At 40.2% G+C, this 17936-nt stretch overlaps 1 protein-coding gene across 8 annotated transcripts in view; it reads right to left on the bottom strand.

Moving 5' to 3' along the window:
• Positions 1-4489: 4489 nt before the first annotated feature.
• The window catches only part of ANKRD28 (ankyrin repeat domain 28), a 227276-nt gene continuing 213829 nt past the window's right edge, over positions 4490-17936 (bottom strand). For all 8 annotated transcript variants that reach the window (XM_073333566.2, XM_078851764.1, XM_073333567.2 and 5 more), the window contains one exon: positions 4490-6571. In XM_073333566.2, coding sequence (XP_073189667.1) covers positions 6285-6571 — 287 coding nt within the window. In that variant the 3' untranslated portion in view covers positions 4490-6284. The remainder of the gene's footprint in view (positions 6572-17936) is intronic.

The raw sequence follows: 17936 nt of genomic DNA, 5'->3' as shown, positions 1-17936 counted from the left end.
CTTCTCTGAAAAGCTTACAGGTTAACACCCACCCTCCTCCCCCTCCCCCATTCCACAGACAAAAGGGAACAATATAAAGCAAAATGGTCAAGGCCGTGTTTGGACATATTTTGATAATTTCATGTCTATATAGATGTTTGTGTTTTATAAACTATTCCCAGCTACTTAGCCATTAATTTCTGAAGTTGATCTTGTAGAGGATTTGAAGGCAGGGAAGGTAATGAGCTTGATGGACCTGTTCAGGAAGAATCTTCCAGGCTACACATTAGGCACAGAACAAAGTGCAGAGGTAGTTATATGAGACAGAGGGCATCATGGATGGCATCTGTGACAGAGCAGTGTTTGTGTACTGGGGGCACAATAAGAGCCTAGAGTTCTGGTTGGGTAGACAGAGAGAAAAAGTTGGATCTTAGCAATGTTGTGGCGTAAGCAGCAGCGAGATTTGGAAATGGCCTAGTTGTGAAGGGGAAAGGAAAAGGAGTCTGCCAAGACACCCATGTTACTTGGGTTCCTATACTGCCAAAGTCATTCATAAGTCTCAAATTTGGCCAGGCCATAGCTACCCATGATAAAGGACAAAAGTCAAAGGAGGAGAGCAAAGATTTTTCAAAAGTGACTATTGATTTTGAGTCCTGAACATGAGACACTTTGTAAGATCCTAATTTTCAGAAAAAGCATCCGTCCTCTGGAGATCAAGGCCTGATCTAAAATTGGGGACCCAAAAATGGTAGCACTACCACATTAAGTCAGTTTTGAAAAGCTTAGACAGAATAAACTTCACCAAAAATCACAGCGTTTTGTATTTTGGGTGCAAATTCCACATATGGTGTAACAGCAAAGAGGCTTTGATCTTGGCAAACAAAGCTCAAGCCAGAGACAACTACTGTAAACCCATCCTGGTTCCCCACCTTTTGTTTTTAATTTTTTTTTTCCACAAGAAAAAAAGGAACCCTCATGACTTCTTGGGGAATGAAAACTCTCACCAAGAATTCAGCCTCTGATCATTTGTGTTGCTGCATTGTATTTAAACTTTGTGATTTTTGGTAATTTTTGTTCAGTTGTTATCAGAGGTGGGTGTACAGCTGTAGGCAAAAGTCTCAAGTCATGAATTTTAAAAACGATGGTGCTTAAGACAAAAATCTAGCTTCATAATTTTAATGAAGGAATAAGAGTTAGGGAGATAATCCACACAAGCGGAATTCTCAGAGGTACAATGTAACCAGGAAATATACCTTTGTTAAAGGGTGTCAGAGTGAGAGAGAGAGAGAATTCCAATTCTATTCATACAATTCTGAGTTTTGAAGTAAAAACTTTTGGGTGGAGCGAAGCAGAAGAAGACAGAGAAAAAGTAACAAATACAGGGCCAGATCTTGTTAAGCCATACCCACGGGAACAGCTTTATTGATTTTAATGAGATTATGTATGTAAGGATTCCTTTGTACAGTCCACACACAATGGTCTGTGGGTGATAATTTCATTTGTCAAATGCAGCATCACTCTAAAGTCAAAGTTCCCCTGAGCCAACAGCTCATTGGGCTCTGTGGTTATGGCATGTCATTCAGTTCCCTCTTCTTAGCAAGGCAAATGTATTTGAGCAGCTGCAGTTTCCAATGGTCCACTGATAAAACAGAATGCAGACTAGCCTTGGTGATAATCCCAGAAGGCTTCTTGGGTAAAGCGTGCTATAATAATCATGTACCAGTAATATGTACATTGAGAAATTATATTAGCAAGACACAGTATGCAATGTTCTCTTCTGGAAAGAATTGCTTAATTTGTGGCAGGGTGTGCCAGGGCTGAGCCCCAGCACCTCTAGGCTTGGCAGTTCATAGCCCTGGCACCTCTGAGCTTGCCACATCAGTTATGAAAATAAAAAAATTGCTTAAACCCATGCACCTCATTTGTTACAAATTAAGTCTCCATTCAGACTATGAACTTTGGAAATAAGTTTGACCCAAACATAATTTAGTCTTGAGAAAAGAGCACTGAGGCGGGGACCTGATAAAAACAGTCTTCAAATATGTAAAGGGCTGTTATATAGAGGCCCGTGATCAACTGTCCACTGAAGGTAGGACAAGAAGTAATTATCTTAATCTGCAACTAGGGAGATTTAGGTTAGAAAGCAGGAAAAACTTTCTAACTATATGGGTCGTTAAGGGGTAGAGAATCCCCACACCTGCCAGTGTGGGTCTAGGTTTACTTGGTCCTGCCTCATCACAGGTGGCTGGATTGATGACTTCTCGAGGTCCCTTTCAGCCCAACATTTCTGTGATTCTAGAAGTTTGAAAAAGAGCATCCACAGGCAATCTTGTTTAATCTGTTATATATAAATGTGGAACTTTCTATTTCATGCCATTTCAATAGCAACCTATTCTTTAAACACATTTGCGTGCCTTTTTTTTTTTAAACACATTTTTTGGAATAAGACCATATTCTTGTAAACAGTGGGCCTGATTTGATGTTCATGTATACTAATGTACCTGTAAAGCCCTTTTACATGATCAGAGTGGTGAAAAGGGGCCTTTGTGAAAATGAGAATTAGACCAGATGGGTACACAACTCAAAAAAAATCTGTGGACACATTAACAGCTGGCTACAGCAGTTCAAGGTATACTGAGAGTTTGACATTGGAAAACATAATTGCAACTATACATACAAAATAATGGAGTCTAAATTAATTCTTACTATTCAAGAAAGTTTGGCATCATCATGGACATTTCTCTGAAAATATCTGCTCAATGTGAAACTGTCAAAAAAGTTCACAGACTATTAGGAGCCATTAGGAAAGGGATAGATAAAACAGAAAATATGACACTATATACATATACGGTATGTTCAAACCATGAATACTGCATACAGTTTTGATAGCCCCATCTCAAAACACATATTAGAATTTTAAAAGTACAGAGAAGTGTAACAGAAATTATTAGGGGAATGGAACAGCTTTTATATGAGGAGAGATTTAAAAAACAGGGACTGTTCCTCTTAGAAAAGGGACAGCTAAGGGGGGATATGGTAAAGGTGTATACAATCATGAAAGGTGTAGAGAAAGTGTATAAGGAGATTTTATTTACCCATCACATAACACAAGAAACAGGGGTCACCCACTGAAATTAATAGGCAGCAGGCTTAAAAACAAACAAAAGGAAGTATTTCTTCACACAGCGCACAGTCAACCTGTGGAACTCATTGCCAAGGGATGTTGTGAAGGCCAAAAAAAGTGTCACTGGATTCAAAAAAGAATTAGATAAGTTCATGGAGGATAGGTCCATCAATGGCTATTAGCCAAGATGTCAGGGACACAACCCCATGCGCTCTGGGTGTCCCAAGACCTCTGACTGCCAGAAGCTGAGACTGTATGACAGGATGGATCACTCAATAATTGCCCTGGCTGTTCATTCCCACAAGCATCTGGGACCAGCCACTGTCAGAAAAACAGGACACTGGGTTAGGTGGACCTTTGGTCTGACCCAGGATAGCCATTCTTATGTTCATATTGGTGACTCACTGCAATTCTAAACTCAGATCATTTTTTAAAATCTTTATATAACAGCATTAAGGGCAGAGGCAGCTTAGACACAGAAATGGCAAGCTCACAAAGAACATTAATTAAAAAGAATACCATTCTAAGGAACAAAACAGACACAGGCTGCTTCCTCCAACCGTGAGCTGCAATGGAACAAGAGAAGAGGTTGGTGAGGGTTGTATTGATATTTTTTCTATTTCTCTTTAGTGCCTTTTTAAAAACAGAACAAAGTTAGCAATGCATTTAAACCAATAGGCTTCTTTGGGGGACCGATGACCTGCCCTAAGTGACCTAGTGTTCAACCTAGGAGCATTTCAAACTAGGTAATTGTCAGCCATCCTATAAATTACTCTTTTCTCTGGGGGGTGGGATGGAGGACCCACACAGGCCAAGGTGACAGACCATCTTGAGATAAAATTATCACATCTTGAAGAGTTAAGAGCAGAAACATTTGCTAGTACAGATTGCAGCTGCATTCCGTATGACCTTCTCACTGTTCTTACGGAGCAGCAAAAACTGAAAAGCACCAGTAACTGAAATATCACAGAAGTTAGCTTTTAGACAACCAGCATGTAACCTAAATCAATTCTCTTCTTTGCAGTGTGGGGAAAACCTTGTCCCAACTGGTTCAAATCATATCATAGAAATTACCAGGTTACTGATAGGATGTAGTGAATCAAAAAGTGTGGCTAAACAATAAAGAACTCCAAAGAAGATTCAGAGGACAGTGTGGTAGAGAAAAAGCATGGACTCCCCAACTTTTTCTATAGTGTAGAAGGGTCATATATACAATATGCTGTTTCAGTCATTAATCAATATTTATGAACTCCTAACAAGAAAGTGATGCTTACAAGACAATCTAGATTCTAAACAGTAATTAAATATCAATTAAGTTTTCCTTGTAAAGTGATTGTAAATCTGAAATTATTTACATGCACTTTGGAATTAAAAGGACAGCAAAGCCTTTGTAAAATAAATTTTATAAATTCTAATAGTTATTCAACAAAAGAATCTTTGTAATTACTGCTTCAGTATGGTACACAGATACAAATAAATTATTCATTAAATACAACTCACATCTGGGTTTTATTATACTCTGTAAAATATACAGGAATCTTGATGTACTGAAAGAGTGCAGGTAAATACAGTATTCAAGCAATCACTATTTCTATGTACATGCTCATTAATTCTTCAAAAAACCCACAAAATTATCAAATAGATCAAAATACTGTCCTGTGTTTCCACACTTTATGTTCAGAAAACCAGCTGATAATTTACAATGGCATTAAGGTTTCCAGTTTCACAATACAAAAAAGGATAACAGGTAATTGGGATTCAGTTTATTTGTATTTTACCTGGACATGCAAGAATCCCTTGCATGTACGTAAGCAATGTCACTTTAAAAGTAATAGTTATAGTTAAAGCAGAACCCAATAAACTAAATACTCATTTAACAGACAAACTTTGAAGTCTTCCATTTTTCAGGCACCTTTTTTATTTTTTATTTTTTTTAAACAGTAGTCTGTTATAAATAAAAAGACTGAGGGCAAGTTTGTAGTACACTACAGGGGCCTGCATCGTCTATTGATTTTTTAAATGGAGAACACCACAGATATTTCTTCCTGAAGATCCAACATTCTACCTTTTGATAACAGGGAAACTTTCTTTTAAATTCATCTTCCTCCCACCCCCACTCAGAACTCCAGGATTTAAAAGAAATACAATATGGAGGCATAGACTTCATCTCACTTACAAACTTTATGATGTAAATAAGTGGGTGAATTGCTGATAAATCAATTCCCTAAAAACTTTCAGCCACAACAGGGTGTCAGGAGATTCCATTTAAATTTTTATGCAGTTTCATTTTCTCAGTAAATTACCCTTCATGTATTTAAATAAAAAATATCTCAATTTAAAACCCAGAAGTTAAAAATCTAAAACTGTGCAACAATTACTGTTTCCATCCCACCCCTCCCCTTGTTTATTATACTGTACACGTTTCACCCTGACTGCAGCTTGTTAGCTGGTTTTTTTTAAGCTTTATAAAAGTATGACAAGTTCATTTTTGTTTAATCTAAAAGAAAAAACAAAACTGAAAGATACATCTGCTTTCTTTCATGGTACATTTAATAGTGTCGGAAGGCTTTTAGATTATAAAAAAATCAACATTTAAAACCAAATCTAAGCTTCATTCCCAGAAATAATTAAGGTTTGGTTAAGACAACATCTCATTTAACCTATTCCAGTTTCCACAAACGGTATTTAATTAAAAAAACTTTAAGTTATTTGGTCCTTTGGCAATTTGCTGCACACACAATGCCTACTGTACCAAACTCATTTATTGCCTTCAAAATGGTTTTAGTTTTATTGATTATAGTTAAATCTAGTGTCCTTTTTGTTGTACAATAGTGTTGTTCATTTACACAGACTAGGGTGCAGAGTCTGGAAAAGTTATTCCTGGCACCACAAACAAAATGGTAATGTACAATTAAATAAAACAGTTTTGACATTCTTAATTTTTTTTGCTGTAGATTCCAAGTATTTTTCAAGAATTTATGCTTCTTTTGCAAAACCTGCTTTTTAAAATCCTCCCAGTGTCACACACAGATCTTTCATATGCACCCACAATTAAAAAAACCCCAAATCTTCTCGTAGGTCTGTCCTCTTTTGTAATTAAACACTGACTGCTTTTTTTCCAAAAGCACAATTCTGACCTTCAGATGACTGGGTTCACTCTTCAACCTCCAGATGAAGCTTCTTAATAGGTCTCAGAATCTGAGTCATTAAGCTCATCCTCTTCTGTATATGGGTAGCCATCTTCCCTGCCAATGTTGTTGAAACTACAATAAGAGCTATGTTCACTCCTCATGATTGGCAAGGAGTCAAACGTGACAGTTTTTGAGGTGTTGGTGTAATGATTAATGGCATTGAATGTAAGGGAAGGTAAAGTGCTGCTTGATGAAACAGGCATCATCGTGGCCAAAATTAGAGCTAGACAATCAGCCACATCCTTATTGGGAGCACAGGCCAAAGCTGGTGTGTAACCTAGAAATCAAAATAAAATCAAAACCTTTGTTTAAAAAATAGGAAGTGTACACATTCTTCAAGAGCATTCAGACAGCTGTAAAAACGTTTAAATTGCTTAGTTCTGTTTAAAAAGGAACATAAAATTAAACAATTTAAAATTACAATATCATTTATTTTTGTAAATTTTGCTGTTACAAAAGTATTACAATTTTTATCTGCTGATTACAGTCTATATAAACACACCTTAGCTAAACAGGTTACAATATATCATACAGGCAGCAGGGTTGAAGATCAGGAAGAAAGATAAAACCCTGTGAAATCAGAAGACTTGGGAGGGCAGGATTTGATCGTTTTATTAGGCAAAGTTAAGAATTTTTGGATCAGGGAGAAAAACTGGGATTTCAAGCAGCCAGGAAGTTAACTGAATGAAGACAGGTAATTCCTATTCCAGTTAACTAACTGCAACCAATAATTAATTTTGCAGGAAATCTATAGCCATTATAAAAACCAACTGAAAACACGTAAAGCTCCAGCATAAGGAATATCTACACAGCTGTTCATTGCAGAATAAGCAGTCTTACTGAAATATTTGACCCAAGGCAAGTTGGCAAAACATTAGCGTGACCAGTGAAAGTGAGATGTTAATTTTTGTACTGGTATAATTTAAGCAATCTAGGTTTTGTTACTAAATAGCAATATAAAAAGGAGATAAACTAAGAAATGTCAACTGCATTACTGGGTTAGGACTTACAGTCTCCTTGCTTTAACTCAGTTCTATTTCAAACAGCACTATGTTGCACACTCAACGTTCCCGAGAATGCTGTACCAGCAGGGTCTACATGGACCAATTAATGCGCAACAACTTTAAATTCTAAAGCATACTAACCCCATAATGTGTATTACCCCACCATGTAGATTATGATTTTAAGGAGAGTGGAGCTCCAATTTTGGCCCCCAAGTCAGCACTATCTCAATGAATAGAACTTCTTGTGGATATAGCACCCACAAAGCACTTTGATTTTTATCCACCCTGCCATTAATGGACCTATCCTCCATGAATCAATTTTCACTTATTTAATTTTTTTAATAAGCACCAATAAATTCCTAGGAAATCTTAAAATAAAAACTGAAAACAATGATTTAAAAAAAATTTTAAAAAAATTTAAATCAGATTTTTTTGATAAAATGCTTTTTGAGGAAAAAACCTATCTAAAGATCCATGATAAGATCTTTGAACTATAATGTAATAGGGATTATAAATTCTAATGCTATAGTATGAGACAATATATTAATGTAATGTTTAAGAAAAGTTTTGTAAATGAGTTCCAATAGTTCATGGATTAGGGACCCAATTTTATGGGGTTCCAGGTGCTTCTGTATAGATTATTTAGGTTAATCTATTTAGGTTAATCTTAAACCCAATGGGACTCAATATTTTCTAGACTGAGCACTATCAAAGATGCTTAGTTTTGCAGTTCTCAAACTGTGGCTGTGTGTCTCCAGAGATAACATGCTTGTTAACAGCAAACATTTTTTTAAATAAATAATATAGAGGTGAGAAATAACAGACCTCAACCCTACTGTCCCCTCTGCAAATTTGTGTACACAGAGTCAATCCCTTACCTCTCTCTAAAAGTACAAAGTTTCAAAAAGTTCAATGAATAGAAGGCGGAACAGATCTGGACAGTCGGGAGATAAATGTGAGAAGGGAGGGACAGGCAGAAGAAACAAAAGTGAAACTGTTTGAGCACAATATTCCAGAAATCTTTTGGTCTTTTTGAGTGTAGCCTTCACTGATTTGAGATCTACCATACCATTCTCTCACTAGAAGGGAAAACCTATAATGGCAGCAGGCCATAAAAGAGACCCAGTTTGGGAATATTTTAATGAAGTTCCTCTACCTGTGGGTAAGACAGGCATGCGTGAAAAATGCAAACAGTGCAACAAAGAAATGCAAGGCCGGGTTGGCCAAATGAAACAACATCATGAGAAGTGTTCCTTCTCAGGAGGAAGATGCGTTGAAGATGATGAAAGGAACATGTCTGAACACACAGGATCTTCAGGTTGGTAAAGTTTTTTATTTCATACTTCTTTCTTAAGGACTGCCTGTCTTCCTTCTGGACTGTTCTTGGATTCTCATCTTTGAGCAAAAAATATAGCTGTTACTCTATGGTACTATCATTTTAGATGCAGTTGTGATAAAAAATAGCTGAAATAGGCAGATCTTCCTTTTACAATTTCACCTTTAAAGTAGTACTGAGTGTCAGTGAATGCAATGAGTAATACTAAATAAGCAGTATGGTAATAATACTTAAATAACTGCATTGACTTATTTTGTTTAGGAAAATCCATCCTCAACATACAGGATTCTAAAGACTATCCACCTTCAAGATCACCATCATTTTCTATAGTTTCAGAGTTATCTGCCAATGATAGTGTTTCAGTCACATCATGTATGTCACATTGCCACAGTATATCATCTGTAGCAAAAAGAAAAAAAAAGTCTCCATCATCCTGAAACAACCATAGATAAGTTTGTGATAAGAACCAGCAGATTACAAAAAGAGGTAACTGATGAAAAAATTGTCCCGTTTGTTTATGCAACAAACTCTCCTTTCTGTATGATTGAGAACCCTCACTTTAACAACATGGTTCAGTCATTAAGACCATATTCAGAATGCAGTCCACCCAACAGAGCAGATTTCACAGGCAAATTAGTGGATAACGTGTATGAAAGAGAAATTGAGCAGTGTGCGAGAGGTCTAGAGGGTGAAATTGTTAACCTGAGTCTTGATGGGTGGAGCAATGTCCACAATGATCCTGTTGTATGTGCTTGTGTGACAACAGAAGAAAGGAATGTCTTCCCTACAGAAACAATTGATACATCAGGAAATGCACACACAGCAGAATGCTTACAAAAGTAGCAGTAAAAGCTATAACAAACTGTGAAAAAAAATTCAAATGTCTAGTATGCAGCTTGGTCACAGACAATGCTGCAAATGTATCCAAGATGAGAAGAAATTTAGAAGAGAGTCCCAAGCTAATAACATACAGTTGCAGTGCTCATACAGGTGCAGATGCACCTCCTAGCCAAAGACTGCTGTGTTCCAGAAATAAAGGCTAATGTTGTTGAAATTGCAAAATACTTCTGTAACAACTACTTTGCAGCAGCTGCTCTGAAAAAAGTGGGAGGAACCAAGCTAAACCTCCCACAAGACATGCGATAGAATTCAGTAGTGGACTGTTTTGAGCACTATATCAAGAACTGGCCTAATCTGATGACAGTGTGAACAAAATCGGGAAAAAACAGATGCACTGTCACAACCAAAGTTCTCAACATTGGGCTTAAGAGAAATGTTGAACACATGCTGAGTACCCTGAAGCCTATTTCTGTAGCCTTGAACAAAACGCAGGGAAATAAATAGCTGTTTTGTTGCTGATGCTGTTGAAATCTGGAAGGAACTGAGTGAGATCTTAAAAAGAGAAATATGCAATGACAGAGTTAAATTACAAGCATTAAAAAAGAATGGGACAAGCACTATCTCCCATAAAGCTCATTTTCTTGCAAATATTCTCAATACTCTGTACCAGGGTCAAACCTTAACTGCTGAAGAGGAGTTGGCTATGACATGGACATCCAGCAATCATCCCTCCATAACGGCAACTATAATAAACTTCAGAGCTAAGGGTGAACCATTCAAGAAACAGAAGTTTGCTGATGCTGTTTTAAAGAAAGTCACACCAGTGAACTGGTGGAAGTCACTTAAGCACTTGGATTCAGAGACTGTTGAAGTGATAATCTCACTTTTAACAGCAGTAGCTTCTTCTGCCGATGTAGAAAGAATATTTTCTTCCTTTGGACTAATTCATTCCAAATTGAGAAATCGTTTGGAACCTGAAAAAGCAGGAAAGCTTGTTTTTCTTTTTCAGATTATGAACAAACAGGGAAATGAAGGTGAAGACTATTGAGTTAGCTGCATTAGCCAATATTTTAAGCTTCTCATGTTGACCTGGCTCACAGTTAAATGAAATATTTTCTTTAAAAAAACAAAAATTAAATAAACTATTTTAGTTAAAAACAAATTTTAAAAAAACTTGAATGTTTAAATTCAAAAATTCATATGCTTGTTTTGTTAAAATATTATGTTTGCTGTTGAAGAAAAAAACCAGAATACATAATGTTGTTGTTTAATAAAATAAAACAATTAAAATGTCTGGTTGGTGAGGTTCTCCTCCTAATACAGCATGGCAAGAAAATCCTCCAAATATTGATGATTAACCTGTTGAATTGGAGATAGTTCACCTCCCAATGACTTCATAAATATCTGCTTCAATTACCTTTGGGAAATGAAATAACCAATCATTCATTTTCTGATATAGCTGTAAAACTACTCTGAAAAGTTTTCAAAATAAATCACTTTAAAATATACAGTGTGTACCTTCTAAAAATGAAACCTACATCTATCTCTGAGTTGTGAAGAATATGTATTAAGGTTACAACAACCAAGAATGCACTTTTATGTAGAAATCCACGATTAAATTGAGTCTTCCTGACTAGTGATTTAAATCAAATCCACCCTGATCAATGGCAATTAGCCACGATGGGCAGGGATGGTGTCCCTAGCCTCTGCTTGCCAGAACCTAGGAATTGGTGATGGGGATGGATCACTTGATGATAACCTCTTCTGTTCATTCCCTCTGAAGCACCTGGCATTGGCCACTGTCGGAAGACAGGATACTGGGCTAGATGGACCTTTGGTCTGACCCAGCATGGCCATTCTTATGTTCTTAGGTGCAAAATATTAACTTCACAGTTTTCTGAGTAAATATCAGGATTAACGGGGACGGACGGGAGGGCAGAAAAGAACTAATAGAGAAAAGTAAGTAAAAGTGGTTTAATATTGTGGTTTCTTTCACAAACTGTACATTAACAGTACATACACATATGCATGTCTGCACATGTGCATCTTCCATTACATTGCCTTACTTTAACAGATAGCCTCACATTTCCCCTTAGATTAATTTATTAACAAACACATCTAACTAATATAACTTATTAGATTTTCTTAACATAATCAGTATTTTCAGGTACATGAGTGGTCCAAAATTCTAGTGAACATCAGTAAAAACCAAACAGCAGCTTTTTAAAACCTGGGAATATTTTGGTAAAGATTGTTAAAAACTGAAGAAAGGGCCTTAACTATTAATTTAAAAAACACTGTAAATAAAACAAAACTTTAAAGGAAAGCCATGTGTTTGATTTGTATCCAACCAATTAAAGTGTCATAAAGAAGGTAATTTTTATTTTATCAGCATATACTCTATGTGCTAAGGAATTGTTTTTGTTGTAAAAGTAGATCCAGTTGCTCAAGGTTTTTAAGAAAACCTCAACAATTGTTATTGTCTGTTCAACTGATGTTGTACATTAGGTAACTGCGCAGACAACTAACAACTTGTCACATAAAATAATATTTACATGGGATAATATTAAGGAAGAACAGCTAATGGGGGGAAGAAGAGCTTGTATTAAGATTATTTATTTGCTGAGTATAGACATTGTGCACGACACTGTACAGAACAGAGTAAGACAGTTCCTTCCCCAAGGAGCATACAATCTAAGCCCTGGTCTACACTATGAGTTTAGGTCGAATTTAGCAGTGTTAGATCGATTTAACCCTGCATCCGTCCACACAACAAAGCCATTTTTGTCGACTTAATAGGCTCTTAAAATCTATTTCTGTACTTATCCCTAACGAGGGGATTAGCGCTGAAATCGACAATGCCGGGTTGAATTTGGGATAGTGTGGATGCAATTTGATGGTATTGGCCTCCGGGAGCTATCCAGGAGTGCTCCATTGTGACTGCTCTGGACAGCACTCTCAACTCGGATGCACTGGCCAGGTAGACAGGAAAAGCCCCGCAAATTTTTGAATTTCATTTCCTGTTTGACCACCGTGGCAAGCTGATCAGCACAGGTGACCGTGCAGATCTCATCAGCAGAGGTGACTATGGAGTCCCAGAATCGCAAAAGAGCTCCAGCATGACTGAATGGAAGGTACTGGATCTGATCACTGTATGGGGAGACAAATCCCTGCTATCAGAACTCTGTTCCAAAAGACTAAATGCCAAAATATTTGTAAAAATCTCCAAGGGCATGAAGGACAAAGGCTATAACAGGGACCCACAGCACTGCCACATGAAACTTAAGGAGCTCAGGCAAGTCTACCAAAAAACCCAAGAGGCAAACGCCCGCTCGGGGTCAGAGACCCAGACATGCTGCTTCTATGATGAGCTGCATGCAATTTTAGGAGGCGACCCTACAACTCCCCCACACCTGTACGAGGACTTCTGCAAGGGAGTCTCACGGAACAGGGATGAGGATTTGGGGGACGAGGAAGATGATGAGGGGGAGGTTGAAGATAGCGCACACCAGGCAAGCAGAGAAACCGTTCATCACCCTGGAGCCAATACCCTCCCAACCCAGGCTCCCGGACCTTGAAGGCGGAGAAGGCACCTCTGGTGCGTGTACCTTTGTAAATATAATACACGGTTTAAAAGCAAGCGTGTTTAATGATTAATTTGCCCTGAAGACTTGGGATGCATTCGTGGCCAGTACAGCTACTGGAAAAGTCCCCTCCAGGGACATCTCAATGAAGCTCTCCTAGAGGTACTCCCAAAGCCTTTGCAAAAGGTTTCTGGGGAGGGCAGCCTTACTGCGTCCTCCATGGTAGGATGCTTTACCACGCGAGGCCAGTAGCACGTAGTCTGGAATCATAGCATAAGAAAGCATGGCAACGTGTGGTCCCGGTGTTTGCTGGCATTCAAGCAACACCCGTTCTTTATCTCTGTGTTATCCTCAGGGGAGTGATATCATTCACGGTTACCTGGTTGAAATAGGGGAATTTTATTAAGGGGACATTCAGAGGTGGCCGTTCCTGCTGGGCTGTTTGCCTGTGGCTGAAAAGAAATCATCCCTGCTGTTAGCCACGTGGTGGGGGAAGCAGTGAATCTATCATCCCAGAGAATTGGGTTTGTGTGTGGGGGGGGGTGGTTAGTTGGGTTTGTGCTGCATGTTAACCCGAAAACATCAGTCCCTCCTTTTAAATGGCCAATGTGTCTTTCAGTTTTACTCTCCCTTTTTTTCCTCCCGTAGCTGCAAATGTTTCAACACTGCCACTAACATCTCCATCCCAGAGGCTAGTGCAGATAAGAAGGCCAAAAAAAATGCACTCGTAATGAAATGTTCTCTGAGCTCATGCAGCCCTCCCACACTGAAAGAGCCCCGCAGAATGCATGGAGGCAAACAATGTCAGATTCCAGGTAAGCACAAAATGAACATGAGGACAGGAGGGACGTGCGAGAGGATAGATGGCTGGAGCAACAGGAGAGGTGGCGGCAGCGTGATGAGAGGAGGCAGGATGCAATGCTGAGGCTACTGGAGGATGAAACTGACATGCTCCGGCATAGGGTTGAGGTGCAGGAAAGGCACAGACCGCCACTGCAGCCCCTGTATAATCAACCACCCTTCTCCCCAAGTTCCATAGCCTCCTCACCCAGATGCCCAAGAACACGGGGGGCGGGGGTGGTGGCTCCAGGCACCCAACCACTCCACCTGAGAGGACTGCCCAAGCAACAGAAGGCTGGCATTCAATAAGTTTTGAAGTGCAGTGTGGCCTTGTCCTTCCCTCCTCCCCCACCCAATCTGGTGCTTCCCTCCTCCTGGGCTACCTTGGCAGTTATCCCCCTATTTGTGTGATGAATTAATAAAGAATGCATAAATTTGAAACAATGACTTTATTGCCTCTGCAAGCGGTGGTCGAAGGGGAAGGGGAGGGCAGTTGGCTTACAGGGAAGTCGAGTGAACCAAGGGGGCGGGTTTTCATCAAGGAGAAACAAACAGAACTGTCACACCGTAGCCTGGTCAGCCATTAAACTAGCTTTCAAAGCTTCTCTGATGCGCAGCGTGCCCTGCTTTGCTCCTCTAATCGCCCTGGTGTCTGGCTGCACGTAATCAGCGGCCAGGCCATTTGCCTGAACTTCCCACCCCGCCATAAATGTCTCACCCCTTACTCTCACAGATCTTGTAGAACACACAGCAAGCAGTAATAACAATGGGAATATTGGTTTCGCTGAGGTCTAACCGAGTGAGTAAACTGTGCCAGCGAGCTTTTAAACGTCCAAATGCACATTCTGCCACCATTCTGCACTTGCTCAACCTATAGTTGAACAGCTCCTGACTACTGTCCAGGCTGCCTGTGTACGGCTTCATGAGCCATGGCATTCAGGGGTAGGCTGGGTCCCCCAAGGATAACTATAGGCATTTCAACATCCCCAATGGTTATTTTCTGGTCTGGAAAGTAAGTCCCTTGCAGCAGCTGTTCATACACACCAGAGTTCCTGAAGATGCAAGCGTCACGTACCTTTCACAGCCATCCCACGTTGATGTCTGTGAAACGTCCCTTGTGATCCACCAGTGCTTGCACTACCATTGAAAAGTACCCCTTGCGGTTTATGTACTGGCTGCCTTGGCGCTCCGGTCCCAAGATAGGGATATGTGTTCCATCTATCGCCCCACCACAGGTTAGGGAATCCCATTGCAGCAAAGCCATCCACTGTGACCTGCACGTTTCCCAGAGTAACTACCCTTGATAGCAGCTCAGTGATTGCGTTGCCTACTTGGATCACAGCAGCCCCCACAGTAGATCTGCCCACTCCAAACTGATTCCCGACTGACTGATAGCTGTCTGGCGTTGCAAGCTTCAAGAGCGCTATCGCCCTCACGTCTCAGCTGTGAGGGCCATTCTAATCTTGGTATTCTGGGGCTTCAGGGCAGGGGAAAGCAAGTCACAAAGTTCCATGAAAGTGCCCTTACGTATGTGAAAGTTTCACAGCCACTGGGAATTGTCCCAGACCTGCAACACTATGCGGTCCCACCAGTCTGTGCTTGTTTCCCGGGCGCAGAATCGGTGTTCCATGGCATGAGCCTGCCCCATTGCCACCAGAATAGCCAAATTGCCGGAGCCCGTGCTTTGAGAGAAGTCTGTGTCCATGTCCTCATCGCTCTCGTCACCGCGCTGCCATAGCCTCCTCGCCTGCTTTTGCAGGTTCTGGTTCTGCATATACTGCATGATAATGCGCGAGGTATTTACAGTGCTCATAACTACCACGGTGATCTGAGCGGGCTCCATGCTTGCCGTGGTATGGCGTCTGCAGGAGAGCAGAGTTGCAGAGGAAGCGGTGGTTGGATGGCCAGTTTTGCAGACCTACTGCACCGTCTGCTGCCAGGACACAACAGCTGAGCGGGCTGCACGCTTGCCGTGATATGGCGAGACAAGAGCAGCCAAGGAGAGTTGCAGCGGAAGCGGCAGATGACGATGGTCATATAGAGGACCTGCGAGACCACCAGGAGAGCAGAGTGGCAGCAGAAGCGGTAGTTGGATGACAACGGTTTGCAGCCCTACTGCACTGTCTGCTGAAAGCAGTATGGCGCCCGCACGGAAAAAAGGTGCGAAACAATTGTCTGCCATTGCTTTCACAGAGGGAGGGGTGACTGACAACGTACCCAAAACCACCCACAACAATGTTTTTGCCCCATCAGGGAGCTCAACCCAGAATTCCAATGGGTGGCAGAGACTGCGGGAACTGTGGGATAGCTACCCACAGTGCAGCATTCCAAAAGTCGATGCTAGCCTCAGTACTGTGGCCGCACTCTGCCGACTTAATGTGCTTAGTGGGGGACACACAATTGACACAATTAAAATCGCTTCCTAAAAAATTGACTTCTATAAATTCGACCTAATTTCGTAGCGTAGACATACCCTAAGAAAAAAGTTCAAAAAGCACCAGCTGACCACGTGACAGGGATGTTCAACAGTGCAGCACATTTTGTTTTTAGTGTTAATAACAAATCATAGCACCTACAGGTTAAAGAGAACAATGACAGTCTTTACAGGAGATGTGCATTTTGAGGAGGATTCAAAGGAAAGGGCTTTTAGAGACTGCTACTCTGGGATGAAGAGGGCATTTCAGGCAGACAGGGCAGAACAGAAAAAGGCTCACTATTCATACTCAATGCACAGAACTCCAGATAACATTTATCAATGCTGCAGATCTCTTGTGAAGGTGACAAGTAAAACAGATTTGTTTACACTGATCATGTGTGTCATTATTTCTACTATTTGTGCACTATGGTGAAATTAATGCAAAGAAGGAAGAAATACAGAGTACTGATTGCTTTTTATTGTTGAAATTTTTAAGACATGCTACTTGTTAATGCTCTGTTGACCAGTGTTATCTGGAACATGACATCCCACATGGGCATTAAATGCTGAAAAAATAAAACTACTGGCCAGTCTGAACATTAAACAAATTATTTACATTTAATAATTACTTTAAAAGTACCATTTATAATAATTGTACACTCTTCAGGCTTGAGTTTCTGTCTTGCACCAGCTAGGAGAGATCTCTAACACACTCTATGTTTAAATATACCTAAAAGATTAAGTGACTGCTTGCCTCAAGAAGGGACAATGGACATCTGTGCCCTCAACCATCAGTTCTAATATAGCACTTTTCATCCATAAATCTTTACAAAGGTGGCAAATATTACCCACATTTTACAGATAGGGAAACTGAGGCACCGGGAGGTGACATCACCCAGCAAACCACCAGTGGCAGGCAGAGGAATAGAACTCAGGTCTTGAGTCCCAGTCCAGTGCCCCCCCCCCCCCCCGAGAAATTTAAAAATCTCCAGTACTACAAGTGAAGACAGCTAAATACAATAAGCTCAATGAAATTTCATAAAAGTGAACCAAACAAGATTCCTCCCACTCTGAGGGGAAAAAGCAAGACACATTATTCATATTCTACTCATCAGTAAAAAGGATTATTGAGAGAGGATTGAGAGAGAGCTACAATGCCTCAAGCATACCCACAGAGGCATTCTAAACAAATTTAAACAGAGCATGGGAAGAGCTGTGACATAACCAGATTTTGCAGCACTGACATGACAATCAATCACTGTGGAAATACAGAGTCCAGAAAATGATGTTTAGCAGAAGTAGAGAACTCATGTAGATGTTCTGCACACCTGAAGTCTGAAACTGGCTGCTATCACTAGTATACTATTGATCAAAGGCACCTTTAATATGACAAGTTAAAGGCAGTTTAGCTAAAGTTATGTAGTCTTGCAAACAATTTTTGAAGGTTTCCTTAGACCGGGGTGGGCAAACTTTTTGGCCTGAGGACCACATCGGAGTGCGAAATTGTATGGAGAGCCAGATAAGGAAGGCTGTGCCTCCCCAAACAGCCTGGCCTCTCCCACTTCCCACCCCCCTCAGAACCTCCCACCCATCCAACCCCCCCCCACTCCTTGTCCCCTGAC

The sequence above is a fragment of the Lepidochelys kempii genome, chromosome 2 (assembly GCF_965140285.1).
Source record: "Lepidochelys kempii isolate rLepKem1 chromosome 2, rLepKem1.hap1, whole genome shotgun sequence".
Taxonomy (NCBI): Eukaryota; Metazoa; Chordata; order Testudines; family Cheloniidae; genus Lepidochelys; species Lepidochelys kempii.
The sequence above is the reverse complement of the archived record's forward strand: the minus strand, read 5'-3'. Positions and strand labels throughout refer to the sequence as shown.